Below are 14727 nucleotides of genomic sequence, written 5' to 3'. Positions count from 1 at the left end.
GAGATAGAGAGAGCACAAGAGGAGACTGTGGGCATTGGAGAGAGGGGAGGGAGAGAGCATAGGAGTTAAGGGTTGGAGCACTTGGGTCAAGGCCTAATGCTGGGCTTGGGCTTCAGAATTTAGACCGGGCCAAGGCTAGACTTGAACTCAGCCTGAAATTTATTCTGATTCAAATTTTAAGCTAAGTTCAAACTGGATTAACCTTGGGCTAAATCCAAAGCCAGATTTGATGTTAGGCTAGCTTGATAGGCCTACGGCAGACTCATGTCTCGCGCTATTTTCTATTTACTAATTCAATGATTCGAAGCATTACGAAGTATGCAGTCTAGGAGTACAAATCCTTGCCATAGTCACCAACACATACACAAAAAAAATTCCAACAAGATATGGTATCAGACACTTTTATAATTCCAATTGAGAGAGGCGTGAGTTGTTTGTAGAAATTAACTATACCGTGATACCTTTATATTACGACTTATTTTGGTACCAATAGTATTAGGTGGGCAAAAGTGAATATAAAGTGTGACTTTTTACTTCTAGGATCTAACGACTACTATTAGCAATGAAGAATCATTTTATTAACTTCTACACACACACACACACACACACACACACATATATATATATATATATTCATATTTATTATTTTTATTTGCCAAACTTTATTTAGACTTGCCAGAATTTTTTTCTCTAAATTCTAAAAATTTCAACACATGACAATGTGCGTGCCTATCCACTAGTCTGCAGCTGCATGGGAACAAGTATATGATTGCACGTAATTTGAAGGCATATGCGTGTATAGAATGAGCAGAAGGGAGGATGGCCATGTCGGAACCTTTAATTGGTATTGCATGAAATTAGCATTTGGATATAAGCGGCACAACCGAAGCATACATCTTAGCATTTAACAAATGCATTAAGTCCAAATAGTTGGAAGTTATTGTACCATAGGAAAGAAGATAGACATCGACATAATCATTGCGAAATCATACATAGAGGACACAACCACAGAAAAAGAACACATACTAAGGGCACACCACAATCGAACTCCACATAGATGAGCTACGATAATAAGAGGAAGGAAACTGCACACAGATGCTCCTGGCACGACAATCTTCAATAGAAACCTCCAGCATCTGATTAGAGCCCCAAACTTTTATTAGAAAGATAGCTGGTTGAACACAAAGGAAAGACCAAAGCAGTCTACGGCCCCGAGTTGCGAATTGCTAAGATCGCCTTCTAAACTCCAAGAAAAGAAACAAAAGAAAAGGCATCAGTTTCGTAAAGAATATTTACTAATGGAATACAAAGGATTTATATATGAGCTCTATTCGTGTGGAAGGATGCTACAAAAATCGTGCATCAATTCCCACGGTATTCACCTGGTTCTCGACGCTCTTGCTGGATTGAATCGTGTACTCTGTCATCTCCCAAGGCGTTACAGTATTGTTTGGTAGACAGAACTGAAATGTTCGCTTGAAACCGACGACCTGCCTCCCGTCCAGGACACTTAATTCTCTAGCCTTGGGCACCCAGTAGCCACTACTACCATTGACACGTCGCCTTCTGTTCTGGTCGTGGACGCAGTTCGTATAGAACAGTATGCCTGCAAAGACACATGACTTAGAAGTTACTGCATCATCAAATTGAACAATTGTTTTTAGGAGAATCGCAATGTAAAATGTAGGAGATGATTACCAGGAAGATTGTCTGGAATGCAAGAGTAGGGATCGACGTCCGAACGGATGGCTCCACCGGACGGCAACTCCTGGCCTTGCATGTAAGCGGGGAGGTAAAGATGCCGCAACTCTTGTTCGGTAGGAACTCCAGCCATCTTTGCTTAACTTTTCAACTTTAGAGCTCTTGATTGAGAGATTGAGAGAACAAGCTTGGCTACACAATTCCAGTCATGGCCGACTATATAGAAATTCTCCACTCTCCTCCCCGGGGAGATGGAAGGGGGATGATAAGGGACAGGGGAAGCTTTGTCTTTGCCATCTCCCTCACGCTCAACCTTTTTCTCGAGAGGGGGGAGGAGGAATACCGGAGCGCTGGTGTTTAAGAGTTCAGGGAGAAGAAAGAGTCTGCTCCATCTCCTGAATCCTTATTGATGAGGAGGGGGAAATACGCGGTGGCCTTCCACTATCTCCCCTTGGGCAGGGAATGGGCTTAGGAGAGGGAAACGACCTCCTCCTTTGGGGAGGAGGAGAGAAGAATAGCAATGTCGCCATGGTCCGGGGGGGAGGTGAAGGTGGTGATAGCGTTGGCCTGCTCGGTCTCGGCTGCTTGGGGTTGGGGACTGGGGAGAGCATCGCTGTGCTGGTCTCGGTCTCGCTCCCGGGGAGAGGTATTGAGGGAAGTGGCGGTCAGTTGCTTGAATATTATACCCATGCAGTGGAGCCCGCATATGGGGAGAGCGTGGGGAAGTCCTGGAATTGGCTGACTCTACAAGGGAGAACTTGACTGGGTCGGCCTTCAATCCCTTCTCAAAAATAAAATCAAAAAAAAAAGAAAAGGAAAAGGACCCCTTGATCATTTGTGTATTGCATTAATAGTCATTATTTTCGATCCGAGGGGTGGGTGATTCAATAAATTTCATTGTTATGATATTTGTTATCTAAAAGATCCCTCGTTAGATGAGTACAACTTTGTATTTTTTTTATCCGGTCCGGGAGGGCTTCCCCATGAGTTCATTTTTTAAATAAAAAGCTCTTGTGGGCCGTTAATAGTGAAAGGTTTCTCCCCTTCCGCCTGGTAGGGATAGACCAGCTCCAGGCTCCCCTCTCACCATGGATTGGGACTCCAGCTTGGAGCTACAAAACAGCTTGAGAGAGGGAGAAAGAGGGAGATGCCAAGAGTCAGGCCATTATTTGTCACCAAAAGCGGGGAGCAGCACCCTTCACCCCATGGAGCTGCTCTATACTTACAGTGCTCAAGAGGAGTTCGAGAGGGATACCGGAGTGGGGAGGCTATCTTTTTCTTATGTTTTGAATGTGAAGATGGAGAGCACTCCATCACCGAGGAACGGGGAAGTTCACCTCTATAAATTCATCCACTAATACTCCCACTGGTATCGCGTCAAAGCCTTACCTTACTCCTCCCCTTCTGTCCATCAAGAGCTCAAGAATTTGCAGAAAAGAAAGCAAAGATGGAGAGCCGCCTTCCCCTCGGCTTTCACTTCAAGCCTACCGATGAAGAGATACTGGTCTACCACTTTTGTCGTGCTAATAGTCTGCCTTCTCCCGGGGAATTCGTCCAAGAAGAAGACCTCCAGGTAATCCACTCAAATCTGGCGTTCACCCTCATTCACTTGATTCACAATCACCTAATCCTTGCTTGATGTGGCTTTCATAGATATTAGGAGGGATGGTTGTTCGGGGAGATTATATTGGTACATAGATTGCAAGTACAAACAGGTGTCAGGCCGATTTACTCGAGATCGGCATACCGTTGATGGGAAGGGCTATTGGAAGGCCACTGATGGACAGAAGCGTGTCTATTGTCCCATTGTCGGGCATAAGCAGGACTTCAGATTTCATCAACTGGAACATGGAAGACAGCTCTCAACGGCTTGGGTGATGACAGAGTACACACTTTATTCCAATGCCAGCAACGTGAACACGGTGAGCATGAATGCCAAATTATAGTTCCATCTTTCTATTCTCTTTAAATCTAAACTACTCCAGCTAGTTATCAGTCCTGATTTTTCTTTGTTAAGAGTCCTGATATCATTAAATGTTCATCTTGTTGTGAGTATAGAATGCTATTTGTGTGCTGCGTAACACCAAAAAAAATTAAGATTGCAAAGATCCAATATGGACCTATTTGAGCTTCTATCAGGCGACAACGTACCTAGAGAAATTGTTCTCCACCATGTTCCTCTGCTTCCGTCTTCTACCAGATTTGTTCTGAGCATTGTGTACCTTCCCTTCTGTTTTTCTTTCTTTTCCTTCTTTCTTTATTGTTGTTCTTCTAAGATGATGGACAGCGTCCATGAAGCTTCATAAAGACTCTGTACTTTGTTTCTCTTATTGTGATGGCATATAAAGTTTAGCATTAGCTAAAGACTTGTAGCTTAGTGCTGTGCTGCATTAGCAATTGTTTTATTTGTTGATGTAGATTTTTTTTTTTTTTTTTTTTTTGACTGTGGATTTCTGGATTAGTTGATGACTAAGAATGCGCTTTTCACCCCTTTTTCCACCTAGCATGACTTCAAATAACACCTTGATGTGCTGAGCAACTCCTGTGGGGGAAGCAAATTAAGGTATTTCTAACTAGTTTCCAAACAAATCCTGATGTCAAGAGTGATGCCGGGAGACTGCAATTCATGGGTAATATTAGCTGATCTTAATCTGCTCAGTGGCACATATCCACAAGGCTACGTGTAGCCTAAGCAATCTTGATTGTCAAAATTTTTATCATCGGGATCAACACATTTCTAGCGCTGCATATCGACCGGCTGGGCCTAAGGCTGTCTCAAACCTAGGTACTAGATAATTTGTCCATCCTTTGTCCAGCATGTATTCAGCCCAACATTGGGAGGGCCCAAATTCGGAGCATATATTTCTAAGGAACTTGAGGATGGTCCAAATTGGCCTTGGAATTTGGATTTCGGTAACTGAAAAAATGTTCAAGGAATCCTCTCTCCAGCAAGGATCAGTGAAGAATTCGTGGAATCTGATCTTTTTTCCACTGAAATCTGGGTCGAAGTTAGAGGTCTATGGTTGGAACAAATAAAGGAGGAAAGGGGTCAACAGGTACAGATGCTTTTACCTCTGCTCCGGCGAGTGTCGACCATGGCGGCGATGAGCTCAAATAACAGGGCACCACCAAAAAAAAAAAAAGAAAGTGCTCTTGGTGAGGTTCTTCTTGGGTGGCTGTGAGGGAGATTTATAGGTGGCAAAATCTGCTTCTCGGTCGGAGTTCTATTACGAAGCGGAGTCCGCCTCCTTCTCCGTGTTCAGCAGGGTTGCACCCCATTCTTTGTTTTGTTTCGTGTTTTTCCTTCCCTCAACAAGGGCAATGCCCCAACGGCGCAAAAGCTAGATTGGTTTGCCTTCTAGGCTGGTCCGTGGACCAAGCCCATTGCTAGATAAGGCTGGCCAGTGGGCTAAGCATTACAACCCTAGTTAAAGATGTGTTAACCACTGCTTCTAGGCTGGTCCTGTACTATTAGAATAGGAGATAGAGAGTTGGTGGTAGATCTGGTAGTATTAGAATTGAGGGATTTTAATATTTATTATACTATGAATGAATTGGTAAGCTGCTTACCATGCCTCAGTTGATTACCATGAGAAGACGGTGAATTAACACATTTCTAATTAGCCCGAGGATAGTTTTGTGAAAATTGCAGAAATTGCTCCTCCACAAGTTGTATCAACCTTGTAGCCCCGATAAATATTAAGAAAGGGTTGTATTGGGCATCTCACTGAGGTTCTAGATGCGAGAGTTGCGATAGAACAGAACAAATGAGCGATTGCAACAGATACTGATTCCCAAGCAGGAAGATAGGAAGTATTGAAAGACAGATCGATCAGATATCTCTTTTAACGAATTGCTTATTTTTCTTGATTAGCTATCCAAAGCTCTCACAAAAAATCCTTTTTTCTTTTGATTCAGTGGCTGAAGGATGAGTTCTTTCTTGAGTTGTCTTTGACTGGGAATGAGTTTTCACTGACTAACTTTTTGATTGCGAGTTTCTCAGTTCCGAGTGGACTCACGTCATCTTTGTCAATCATTTTGTCATTCTTATTTTAGAATCGATGTGGTGGTAGATCTTCTTGTAATATTTCACTTTGGTCATTTTTTTTTCTCATTGATTGAGTTGATTTCAACCTCCTTTCGCTTCGTATGTTGCTGTTCGACCACCGCCTTCGTTGATAGGTTAGTGTTGTTAAGAACATAAGGGCAAAAAGAACAAAAAGTGAAACTAAAAAAAATAAAATAATTTATTACACCTTTTGACCACGTTTGATAAATGATTATCTAGAAATGTTTTTGCTGCATTACCACAAGCAAATAAGACCAAACAAAAGGCACATAACAAACACAAAACAAAGTGAAAATTTTGCATGACTGCAAAAAAGAACAACAATTAGGAAGTAAAAACACGATCTTATTTCTCCTGATATACCAACTATATAAAACACAATCTTATTTCTCCTGATATACCAACTATATGGCATAAAAAGTTGCTCTATTACACCTGTTATGGGGGAATTGAGCCGCCATGCCCCACGTGATCGGCACGCGTATCCAGGAAAGCTACAGCTGCCCTATGATCCAGCACTCCGACCCCGAGTCGGACCTCCTCGGCTCCGCAGCCCGACCCCGGGTCGGCTGCCCTATGATCCAGCACTCCGACCCCGAGTCGGACCTCCTCGGCTCCGCAGCCCGACCCCGGGTCGGCTGCCCTATGATCCAGCACTCCGACCCCGAGTCGGACCTCCTCGGCTCCGCAGCCCGACCCCGGGTCGGCTGCCCTATGATCCAGCACTCCGACCCCGAGTCGGACCTCCTCGGCTTCGCAGCCCGACCCCGGGTCGGCTGCCCTATGATCCAGCATTCCGACCCCGAGTCGGAGATCTTTTGATAACGACAGGCTATTCTCCAGAGGCACGCCGCGGCCTCCTGCTCCACTACTCCCTGCAACGGCTGTACCCGATGCTGCCCACGATCTCCTGTATCAACCGTACAAAGCGGAGCTCCACTACGCCCTGCCATGACCGTACCCAGCGCTGCTCCACGACGCCCCGTAACGGCCATGTCGGTGGCCATTCTATCGTGCCCCACGACGACAAACCCCCCTGAGAGACCTCCCAGCCAGGTATATATGCGGCTGGAGGGAAGAGGGGGGGGGTAAGCAATACCTCCCAGAGCACTCTCTCCCACTTGTGATTATCATCTCTCCTCCTCCAATCTCCTCTGACTTGACCGTCGGAGGGCCATCACCACCCTGGTGGTGGTGCAAGGCTTGTTTGCAGGTTCCTTGGCGGAAGGTGGAGCGCAACCAGCACCAACCAAGACAACTCAGGCGGAACCCCGTTCACACCGTCGTGTCAATCGTTCTCGGTTTGGACCACCAGCAACAGTTGGCGCTAGAGGAAGGGTCGAATCTCAGAACGATCGTAATGGCACGGCGAGGTGGTCGCGGAGCTTCCAATGCTTCCGGTCGCGGAGCCTCTCGCGCCTCTGGCCGGGAGGCTGCTGCGTCCCCAACACACTCTCAGCAGCATTCCACCGCTTCTCCTCCCATTCAGACGGTCGAACCTGCTCAGTTCGACCAGCTAGCCCAGCAGGTTCGCACCCTCGCGGAGGCAGTGCAGAATCTGCAGGGTGTGATCTCTCGGGTGCCGCAGCGGGCTCAGGAGCCGCTGCTCCCCGAGCACTCGCCTCTTCCTCACAACCCGCGCTCCTTCCTCTCCCATGGAGAGGAGCGCCGGCGCGGGGAGGATTCTCGAGTGCGGTCCATTCTGCCAGGACCTTCTCATCGGAGCTGCGCGGGGTACGAGAGGCGGACCCGGGCGCGTTCTCAGACACCCCAGTCCTCGAGGGGCCCGCACTCCAGTCGGTCCCCCTCGCGCCGCTCCTTGTCTCCCACCCACCGGTCGCGCTCCCTGGACCGGCGGGTGGACGATCTCCACAGACAGCTCCAGGTCCTGAAGGGCCACTCCAAAGATCCCTTCGCCGACTTGGAAATCTCCTCCCAGCCGGCGCTTGCCTCAAGGATCCTGCGAACCCTAAACCCGCCGGGGTTCAAAATGCCGGCGATCGAACCCTACGACGGGGCGGCGGACCCACGGGACCACGTGGAGAGTTTCAGGACTCTTATGCTCCTCCATGGAGCATCGGATCCTCTCCTCTGCAAGGCCTTCCCGGCGACCCTCCGCGGCCCGGCAAGGGCGTGGTTCGCCGGCCTGGAGGCTAATTCCATCCAGTCCTTCCACCGGTTCATCCGTCTCTTCATCAGCCATTTCGCCGTCAGTAGCCGGCGAAGACTGGTCTCCGACTCCCTCTTCGATGTCCGGCAGAACGAGGGAGAGAGCCTGCGGGATTATCTCACCCGCTTCAACAAGGCAACACTGGAGGTCCGGAATTTGAGCCAGGAGGTGGCTCTCTCAGCCCTGAAGCGAGGCTTCCGGAAGGGCAGACTCACCTTCTCCCTGGACAAACGCCTGCCGCGGAGCTTCCCGGAGCTGTTGTCTCGGGCAAACCAGTATGCAGACGCCGAGGAGGCAGCCTCCCACCGGAACAAGGAGGCCGCCGAGGCCCCTCTAAAGCCCGGGAAGAAAAGGCGAAAAGAGGCACCCCAGAGGAGGAGCCCGACGCCTCAACGCCGGCGCAGAAGCCCGTCACCAGCAAGGAACCACGGCGCCACACGCCCTCGTTCTCCGCACCGACGCTTCAACCGGTACACCCCACTCCTGGCCCCCCGGGCCCAGATCCTCATGGAGGTCAAGGGGCGGGAGGACCTCCCGGTCCCGAGGCAGATGAAGAAGATCCCTGGGAGGAAGCCTTCTCGGGCGTACTGTGAGTACCACCGAGACCACGGCCACGATACCGAAGACTGCTTCCAGCTTCGGGACGAGATCGAGGCTCTCATTCGCCGAGGGCGTCTCGGTCGATATGTAAACGACCGACGTCCCCCCGCAGACCCGCGTCCAGCCGACCCGGCCCCTCAGGAGCCTCGGGAGCAGAATCGACCCGTTGCGGGAGTGATCCACACCATCACTGGGGGCTGCTCTCGGCCCGTGAGGAACGCAGGGGGCTCGGCGGAAGTATCAGGAGTGGCCGTCGCGAAGAGGCAGCGGGTCGGAAATGTAATCACTTTTTGTGATGAAGATGTAAAGGGGGTTCAGACTCCCCACGATGACGCCATGGTGATCTCTCTCACTATGGCGGACTATGATGTAAGGCGTGTTCTTGTGGATAGTGGAAGCTCAGCTGATATTTTGTATTACGAGGCCTTCCAAAAGATGGGCTTTTCCCGACAATTGTTGCACAAAACATCCACCCCCCTCATAGGATTCACTGGAGACGCTATCTCGGCCGAAGGTGTCATCGAGCTGCCTGTGACTGCGGGCATTGCACCCGCAGAAGCCACGGTGCGGCTCGGGTTCTTGGTCGTCCGTGTCCCCTCGGCCTACAACGCTATCCTCGGACGACCCGGACTGAACGCCCTTCGCGCGGTGGTTTCTACCTACCATTTGCTCATGCGGTTCCCCACAGCGGCCGGGATTGGAGAGGTCCGAGGTGACCAGCCGACCGCACGGCAGTGTTTCCTAGCAACTCTCAAAGGGAAGAAGCCCATGGAGGCCCTAAGCGTCGAGTCACTTGACGCCAGAGACGAAGTGGCCTTGCGGCACGGGGAGCCGGCCGAGGGCGTAATCGAAGTTCCCCTCGAAGAAGGCCGCCCGGACCGCACGGTCCGGGTCGGTGCCAACCTCGACTTGGAAGCTCGGCTCCGGTTAGTGGAATTCCTCCGAGCCAATGCAGATGTGTTTGCCTGGTCGGCGGCCGATGTACCTGGGATCGACCCGGAGGTCGTTTCTCACGCCCTCAACGTCGACCCGACCCACCGACCAGTAAAGCAAAAGAAGAGACACTGTGCCCCGGATCGGATCCGGGTGGTCGACCAGGAGGTAGACAAACTCTTGGAGGCAGGTTTCATAAGAGAGGTGAGCTACCCCGAGTGGCTGGCAAACGTCGTACTTGTCCGGAAGGCGAGCGGGAAGTGGAGGATGTGCGTCGACTACACCGACCTGAACAAGGCGTGCCCCAAGGATAGCTTTCCGCTTCCACGGATAGACCAACTGGTCGACGCGACTTCCGGATATCAGCTACTGTCTTTTATGGACGCCTTCTCCGGCTACAACCAAATAATGATGGCTCCACAGGACGAGGAGAAAACTGCCTTCATAACAGACCGGGGGCTGTACTGTTACAAGGTAATGCCCTTCGGTCTGAAGAACGCTGGCGCCACTTACCAGCGCCTCGTCAATAAAATCTTCAAGGAGCAGATCGGCCGGAATATGGAGGTGTACGTGGACGATATGCTGGTAAAAAGCCGCCATGCAGACCAGCACATTGCAGATCTGGAGGAGACTTTCACCACCTTGCGAAAGTTTCGCATGAAGCTAAATCCAGCGAAGTGCGCTTTTGGTGCTTCGGCCGGGAGGTTCCTCGGTTTCATTGTCAACCAGCGCGGGATCGAGGCCAACCCGGACAAGATCAAAGCCATCCAAGATATGTCCCCTCCGACCAAAGTGAAGGAGGTTCAGGAGCTCGCTGGAAGGGTCGCCGCGCTCGGACGATTTGTGGCAAAGTCGGCCGAACGCTGCCAACCATTCTTCAAGGTGTTGAAGCGCCCAAAAGACTTCCTCTGGACGGCCGAATGTCATGCGGCGTTCGACCAGCTCAAGGAGTACATGGCGTCTCCTCCCCTGCTGTCCAAGCCGCAAGAGGGGGAGATGCTCTACCTTTACCTGGCGGTCTCCCCAACCGCAGTCAGCGCAGTACTGGTTCGGAAAGAGGCAAGACTTCAGAAGCCTGTATACTACATCAGCCGAGTCCTCCGGGATGCCGAGACGCGGTACACGAAGGCTGAGAAGATCGCCTTCGCGCTGCTGACTGCGACCAGGAGGCTTCGCCCCTATTTCCAGGCTCATTCTGTCACCCTTTTGACCGATCAACCACTGCGGCAGATTCTCAGCAATCCAGAGAATGCGGGACGGCTGGTGAAGTGGGCAGTAGAACTTGGTGAGTTCGACATCCGCTACCAGCCCCGACCAGCCATCAAGGCCCAGGTGCTCGCGGACTTTCTCGCTGAGTGCACTGTGCAGGAGGCGGAACCTAAGCCGCCGGAGACACCCAGCCTCGATCTCCCGATCTGGACGCTCCATATTGACGGGTCGTCGAACCCTGAAGGTGGAGGGGCTGGGCTGGTCCTCACCAATCCCGATGGAGTGATAGCCGAGTATGCCTTGAGGTTCGGATTTCCAGTGACCAACAATGAGGCGGAGTACGAGGCCCTAGTCGCGGGACTCAAACTCGCCAAGGAGCTCGGCATCCGGCGTCTGAAAGTCTTCACCGACTCCCAGCTGGTGGTCGGGCAGGTTCGAGGGGAGTTCGAGGCGCGGAGCCCGACCATGCAGAGCTACGTCCGGAAGGTGCAAACACTCATTCCCGACCTCGGCAGTGTTGACATTCAGCAGGTCCCGAGGAGCGAAAATGCCAGGGCCGACAGGTTGTCCCGCCTAGTGGACGCAGACGCGCACAACTTGTCGAGGGCAATCTACCTGGAGACCCTGGATGCCCCGAGCATTGACGGGGCTGGAGCGGTGATGGCAATTGATCCGGAGCCGTCTTGGATGGACCCGCTCGTCGCCTACCTCGCCGAAGGAATCCTCCCTGAAGACGAAGATCAGGCCCGGCGGCTTGTAAAGAAGTCCGCCCACTACGTACTTTATGAAGGGAGGCTGTATCGGACCTCGTTTACCGCCCCCCTCTTAAGGTGCCTCCGCCCCGCGGAAGCGGCCTACGCCCTCGGCGAAGTCCACGAAGGCATCTGCGGATCGCACTTGGGGGCTAGGTCCTTGGCGCATAAGATCATGAGGCAAGGCTACTATTGGCCGACCTTGTTGGAGGACTCGAAGGACCACGTGCGGAAATGCGACGCCTGCCAGCGCCACGCCAACGTCCAGAGAGTCCCCTCTGTCCCCTTGGCGCCAATCACCGCGCCCTGGCCCTTCGCACAGTGGGGAATGGATATCCTCGGACCATTCCCCGTCGCTTCGGCCCAGCGGAAATTTTTGATTGTCGCCATCGACTACTTCACCAAGTGGGTGGAGGCAGAGCCACTGGCCACCATCACGGAGGCACAAGTCCGGAAGTTCGTGAAGAAGAACATCATTGTCCGATTTGGAGTACCTCGGGTCCTCACCTCGGATAACGGTCGACAGTTTGATAACAAGCACTTCCGGGACTTCTGCGAGGAATTCGGGATCGAGCATCGGTTCACATCCGTGTCGCATCCCCAAACCAACGGCGAGGCCGAGGTCACAAATCGGACAATCCTCCAAGGTATCAAAGCGCGGATCGGCCGGACGGGGCAAGCTTGGGTCGAGGAACTCGAGAATGTCCTTTGGGCGTATCGGACCACACAACGGACTCCTACTGGAGAGACGCCTTTCAGCCTAACCTATGGCACGGAAGCCGTTGCCCCCGTGGAGCTCGGACTCCCCTCGCCTCGGGTGGCCGCGCACCGACCCGAGGCCAATTCAGAGCAACTCCGAGGGAACTTGGATCTCTTGGAAGAGGCAAGGGAAATGGCTCAGGTACGGATGGCAATGTATCAGCAGAGGGTGGCCCGATATTACAACTCCAAAGTCCGACCGAAGCTTTTCAGAATTGGAGATCTGGTGCTGAGGCGAGCTAAGGCATCTCAACCTACGGAAGGTGGGAAGCTAGCGCCAAATTGGGAAGGCCCGTATAAAGTTCGTTGGGTAAACCGACCTGGCTCCTACCAGTTGGAAGCCCTAGATGGCCGAGAAATTCCAAGGGGCTGGAATTCCGCTAACCTGCGGATGTATTACCAGTAGAACAACAAGGCCAGAAAGACAATTTAAAAAGGTGCAATACTTTTCATTTCAATAATTTCTGGTTACAGTGGCGTGCTCGTGTGATTACAAGGAATTCCCAGAGGGGAATTAGGGAGTAAAGAAAGTAAAGAAGAGGTGGGGACCCAAACCCTCAACCCAGGGCGGCTGCAGTCCCACCAGAAGTGGGTGCTTCTAACCGGAGGCGCCATCCAGCACCTCACCAAAAAGAGGAGGAGCCGCCGCAGAAGAAGCTCCCGCTGCCCCCAGGGGAACGCCGCCTCCAAAGGATATTCCCATCTTCCCCAGTGGTAGGGAAGAGAAGGGATTCAAGGGGGAAGAGTATATGGAGGCGCGGTCCCGGATTGAGCGTCCGGCGCAGAGCTCAACCGGGAGGCTGAACTTCAAGGAGGGGAGATGTGATCCCGGATGAAACGCCTAGAGCGGAGTTCCGCCGGGGAGACCCTCCTTGTTGATCCCAGATGAAACGGCTAGTTGGCTGAAGTTGTAAGGGGAGCGCCTCCCCTTTCCTTCGACAGGAGTCTCTCAGTCATATGCCAAGGAGGAGGTCCGCGATCCATGGCAACCTGCAGCTCCGGCTTGGCAAATTCCATCGTACCTGCACCTGTATTTATAGCCAAGCTGCGGCCCCCTGGTAGTTCCGATACGGGTGGCTCCAATAAATGCAGGCGCACTGAATCCGGAGCCGTTCCGGCTCCCGAGGCGTATCTCCCCGCGATTTTCTAAGCGTCATTCTCCTTAAATCGCATTCTTTGTGCAGGACGATCCGGGTGACGTATACCCCTAGGTCCACGTGTCTCCGCTCGCGCCCAGGCCGCATCCTCCTCGAAGAACCCGCGTATCGCGGCCGCTCGACTAACACTCCTCACCAGCAGCAACTGGCGATCCGATTTCCCAGGTAACGCATTAATTAGCGTTTAATACCCTTCTCGTGTTCCCCCCAGGCAACGCTTGGAGGAGAGGAGAAACACGGTCGCGGCTGGGCACAGAGAAACCCCGATGGGCGGCGAGCGACAAGTGGCCGACCAACGAGTGGAATGTCCCGAGGCTCGGCCCTCGGATGCCTGGCTAACCCGATGATCATCCCGGGAGCAGACTAGCCGGAAGCCCCGACCGGTCGCCTCGGCTTGCGCCAGCCTTGGCCGACCAACGAGCGGAATTTTCCTGAGGCTTGACAACCCTCAGATGCCTGGCTAACCCGATGATCATCCCGGGAGCAGACTAGCCGGAAGCCCCGACCGGTCGCCTCGGCTTGCGCCAGCCTTGGCCGACCAACGAGCGGAATTTCCCTGAGGCTTGACAACCCTCAGATGCCTGGCTAACCCGATGATCATCCCGGGAGCAGACTAGCCGGAAGCCCCGACCGGTCGCTTCGGCTTGCGCCAGCCTTGGCCGACCAGCGAGCGGAAGAATTTCCTGAGGCCTAACCCTCGGATGCCTGGCTTAGCGCCGGAAGAATTTCCTGAGGCCTAACCCTCGGATGCCTGGCTTAGCGCCGGAAGAATTTCCTGAGGCCTAACCCTCGGATGCCTGGCCTAGCGCCGGAAGAATTTCCTGAGGCCTAACCCTCGGATGCCTGGCCTAGCGCCGGAAGAATTTCCTGAGGCCTAACCCTCGGATGCCTGGCTTAGCGCCGGAAGAATTTCCTGAGGCCTAACCCTCGGATGCCTGGCTTAGCGCCGGAAGAATTTCCTGAGGACTAACCCTCGGATGCCTGGCTTAGCGCCGGAAGAGTTTCCTGAGGTTTAACCCTCGGATGCCTGGCCTAGCGCCGGAAGAGTTTCCTGAGGCCTAACCCTCGGATGCCTGGCTCAGCGCCGGAAGAGTTTCCTGAGGCCTAACCCTCGGATGCCTGGCTTAGCGCCGGAAGAATTTCCTGAGGCCTAACCCTCGGATGCCTGGCCTAGCGCCGGAAGAATTTTCTGAGGCCTAACCCTCGGATGCCTGGCCTAGCGCCGGAAGAATTTCCTGAGGCCTAACCCTCGGATGCCTGGCTTAGCGCCGGAAGAATTTCCTGAGGACTAACCCTCGGATGCCTGGCTTAGCGCCGGAAGAATTTCCTGAGGCCTAACCCTCGGATGCCTGGCCTAGCGCCGGAAGAATTTCCTGA

At 52.7% G+C, this 14727-nt stretch overlaps 1 protein-coding gene and 1 long non-coding RNA gene across 2 annotated transcripts; one reads left to right on the top strand and one right to left on the bottom strand.

Annotated features, from left to right (window-relative positions):
* Window positions 1-904: 904 nt before the first annotated feature.
* Window positions 905-2027, bottom strand: LOC149750932 (NAC domain-containing protein 40-like). Its single transcript, XM_089928347.1, has 3 exons — window positions 1699-2027; window positions 1383-1606; window positions 905-1239 (listed from the first exon to the last, which is right to left on the bottom strand). Exons 1-3 carry the CDS (start codon window positions 1832-1834, stop codon window positions 1204-1206), a joined length of 396 nt encoding a protein of 131 aa, XP_089784473.1. The 5' UTR covers window positions 1835-2027; the 3' UTR covers window positions 905-1203.
* A 353-nt stretch (window positions 2028-2380) lies between these two features.
* On the top strand, window positions 2381-4129 carry LOC120112600 (uncharacterized). The gene is made up of 3 exons (XR_005514178.3): window positions 2381-3274; window positions 3355-3623; window positions 3760-4129. It is a non-coding gene; the product is annotated as an uncharacterized LOC120112600 (long non-coding RNA).
* The last annotated feature ends 10598 nt before the right edge of the window (window positions 4130-14727 follow it).

The sequence above is a fragment of the Phoenix dactylifera genome, chromosome 18 (genome assembly GCF_051530095.1).
Source record: "Phoenix dactylifera cultivar Ajwa chromosome 18, Ajwa_hap1_PhDact_Kaust_v1.1, whole genome shotgun sequence".
Lineage (NCBI taxonomy): Eukaryota > Viridiplantae > Streptophyta > Magnoliopsida > Arecales > Arecaceae > Phoenix > Phoenix dactylifera.
Note: the sequence above shows the minus strand (reverse complement) of the source record. Positions and strands in the feature narration are given on the sequence as shown.